The sequence below is a fragment of the Hippocampus comes genome, unplaced genomic scaffold (assembly GCF_001891065.2).
Source record: "Hippocampus comes isolate QL1 unplaced genomic scaffold, H_comes_QL1_v1.1 scaffold223, whole genome shotgun sequence".
NCBI lineage: Eukaryota > Metazoa > Chordata > Actinopteri > Syngnathiformes > Syngnathidae > Hippocampus > Hippocampus comes.
Window position 1 is genome coordinate 458,321 of NW_017804808.1, and position 3,484 is coordinate 461,804.

General features: G+C 41.3%; 1 protein-coding gene across 1 annotated transcript in view; it reads right to left on the bottom strand.

Annotated features, from left to right (window-relative positions):
* Positions 1–2,517, bottom strand: part of prrc1 (proline-rich coiled-coil 1) — a 20,603-nt gene extending 18,086 nt beyond the window's left edge. Inside the window, exons 1-2 of the mRNA XM_019862849.1 lie at positions 2,398–2,517; positions 908–1,031 (exon numbers count right to left, since the gene is read on the bottom strand). Coding sequence (XP_019718408.1) covers positions 908–1,004 — 97 coding nt within the window. The 5' untranslated portion in view covers positions 1,005–1,031; positions 2,398–2,517. The remainder of the gene's footprint in view (positions 1–907; positions 1,032–2,397) is intronic.
* Between the last annotated feature and the right edge of the window lie 967 nt (positions 2,518–3,484).

The following is a 3,484-nucleotide window of genomic DNA, read 5'->3' on the forward strand; positions in this document are numbered from 1 at the left end:
CGAGCTATTTGATGAACACCATGGGCCGAGTAAAAACCGAGGGCGAAGGACGGCGGAGGCGGCGGCGCGCCCCGGCCCCCCGAGTCCGGAGCGGGGAGAAAACTAAATAGGAGGCGGCAGCGCCGGCCGCGGAGCGGCGGGGTCCATGTAATTTTTTTTTTTAGTGATTGTTTTATAGTTATTTTGTTTCAATTTTTGATGGAAAAAAAAAAAGATTAAAAAAAAAACTTTGTCCCACCTACCCACCCTATGCTGAAATTTCATGTTACCAGAAACACACTATCTTTTTTGTTTGGCCTAAGTAGTTCAGAAAATGGATGGATGGATAACAAATGCGTTGACACTGCACTGTGTCATTACTGTCATAATATTAATTAATACTTGGAATACAAATGGTCACAGGTCGTTGAAGTGTAGCTAGCTATGGTGAGTGATATTTTCATCAGTTGATTTTACTTTGGTCTTTGAAAAGAGCATGTGAAAATGACCATTAACACTGGCATGCAATGTCCCTGCTAAGTAATTAATTCTGAGTATTTTATTTGTTGACGCACTAATATTAAACACATATAGAGTAAAACACTTCCACGCACAGTCCCATTATAATGTTCTCGACTGAATTTTAAAATTAGGAAAATTAAAATAAACGGTTCAGGAAGTAATTTCTAGAGGTTGGCAGATCTGGGAATGTGATGCGGTCAACAATGTTGTCGCAATTAACTTTAGCGCTGGTGCACCCAAGAAAAACAGTTGGGCGCACCAGTGCAACCAGTATAAAAAGTTACTCTAGAGCCCCGGAGAGAGATAGAGATCGGGGGACAGACAGAAAGAGCGACAGCAACAAAGAGCTTTCATTTGTGAAATTTGGTAAAAATGCTCAGGAACATAATCCAGACAGATGTCCTACCTACGCTCATTGGCGGAGGGCTGACTGAAGCAGCTGCACTCATTGGTGGTGTAGGGCTGGTTGGAGGTGTAGTCTCAATCCCACTCTCTTCCATCATCTCCTTGACCTTCAGCGTCCACGGAAACTGTAATATATTTTGCATGTTATTTTCATTATCATATATTGAAATATGAGATGATTCTGATGTGCACCAAAATGCTGAATATCTGCCCTGATAACCGGCCCGGCCGACAAAATGTCAATCACTAGTCCATGTCGTGACAGTCTCCTGTCACCTTCATATGTCTGGGATATGGGAACACAAAGGAAGCCTGCCTTATCCTACACCCAAGCCTGACTACATTTCGATGTGGAAAAATGTTTATGGCCCCATGAAATCAAGGTGGAACCTTTTGAGCATAATTCCCACAGCTGTGTTTGGCATAAACAAAACACTGCTCACAGCACAAAACACAAACAAACAAACAAAAAACAGTGAACATTGCTCACTGTACAAAAAACAAAACAAAACAAAAAAACAGAATCATGGTGGCGGCAGCATAATGCTTTGAGGCTGTTTTTCTTCCACAGTAACTTAGTCAATGTTGAGGGAATTATAAACAGTTACAAATACAAGTCATTGTTAGAACAAAACATTCAAGCTTCTGCCCTGAGAGAGCAGAAAATGTCGGGAAAAGCCCACTAGAACATCTAGCTTAATTTGGAGTCCATCGGAGGCACTTTAAATGGTTGCGTTTATGTGCTAACTCGCATTCAGAGGTTCAAATTCAGTTAGAAAGAAAAAAAAAACCTTGGCCACAGGTGCTTCGACTCAACCAGCTGTTGAACGAGCTCCCATGAGCTAGCTTGTTTACCCGCCTCTTGGGTAGAAGAACCTGTGGCTCAAGGCAAACTGTGACAGGGGTTTTCATCTCTATTCCGATTTCCCATCAGTTTTAATTCGATGGTTAATTCTTAACACAGCTACATCTTCAGTTTTAAGAGAGTGTGCACATTTGTGCAACCTCATTTCTCAGTTGTTTATTTTTACTTCCTTTAACGGCAGTAAAGTTTCTGAAATAAATTACGCTACATCTATCATAAATACCTGGCATTTAAACAGGTCTATGTAGACTTACCATATCCACTGAATACTAAATGCAAAGTAATGACGGGGGATTTCTTTTCCAAGTTCGCTATAAATCTGTTTTTAACATAACGGAATTGTTTTACTTTGTTTAAAGATTATGATTCGTTGAGCGAGGTCCCATTAGCATCGCTATTTCCAATTCACAGCTTCATCATGAACACATTTTCACGAGTGAATTCAATTGAACTACTGTTCAGATCAGCTGTACAGTACACGTATACACGGCTATTCATGAAAAAGCAGAAGGAAAGTCAAGTTCTGAAGATGTTTTTACAGTTAGACTCAAGTTAAGGGGAGCACGTCTTGTTGACAGTAGGTCTATAGAAATTGTTAATACAACAAGCAAAGTCTAGGTTCTCACCTGCTAGCTGGATCAGTTTGATTTCCCATAAAGAACCACAGACTCACTTTGATGACGTCATTCGCTGCCACGTCTGCTCACGGTAAATCTGCTGTATTGTTGCTCCTCCCACGACTGGAAGAAGAAATCAACCTCACTCATAGCCGCAGCAAGCACGACAAACAAAAAATATCTGATCGAGTGAATAGAATGAATACAAACGTAGGTAAATTATTTGCAACGCATAAAACGGATAATAAAGTGCTTTATCATAAAACATGAACAATATGTCAGCATTACATCAGCTCGTAAGAATACTGCATGCATTTCGTATTTAACCTTGAACTACAGCACTTCCGACACCCGAAACAAGGGCAGTTGAAAATAAGTATTTATTATTTATTTTAACTGACACCACGATGTGGAGCCTAGGCCTGATAGATAGATACTGTAGATAACGAATATGTGTGTGTATGCACAATACATACGGAGAGCTTTTTTCTGGGAGATTATGTTTTAAGTGGGTCAAAATAATGAAACACTGAGGGCTTATTATAAATCGACAAAGATTTGCACACATACCTGTACGAGCATACAGTGTTGTGAAAAAGTATTTGCCCCCTGCCTGATTTCTGTGCTCTGTGCAGATTTATCACACACAAAGATTTCAGTTCATCAAACCAATTGTAATATCACACAGAGACAACCCGACGAAATATAAAATGCCGTTTTTAAAAGCCAATCGAATTAATTCTCACACACACACACACACACACACACACACACACACACACACACACACACACACACACACACACACACCAAAACACAAACACACACACACACACACACACATACACACACACACACACACACACGCCCCAAAACGCAAGCAACTACACAAACAGGCACACACTGCACTAACACACGCCCACAGGCAGCAGTTGACAACAGTCGACAGTGAAACCGCGCCAATAAATTTGCGTTTGGACAATAAGAGCAGATGGACACGACAACGCTAACGATGACGATGATGACGGCGAGCGGCCGCGCCGACTAATATCTTTTTGGCCGTTTAGGCGGCGGCGGGGCGGGCAACAGGTTGGCG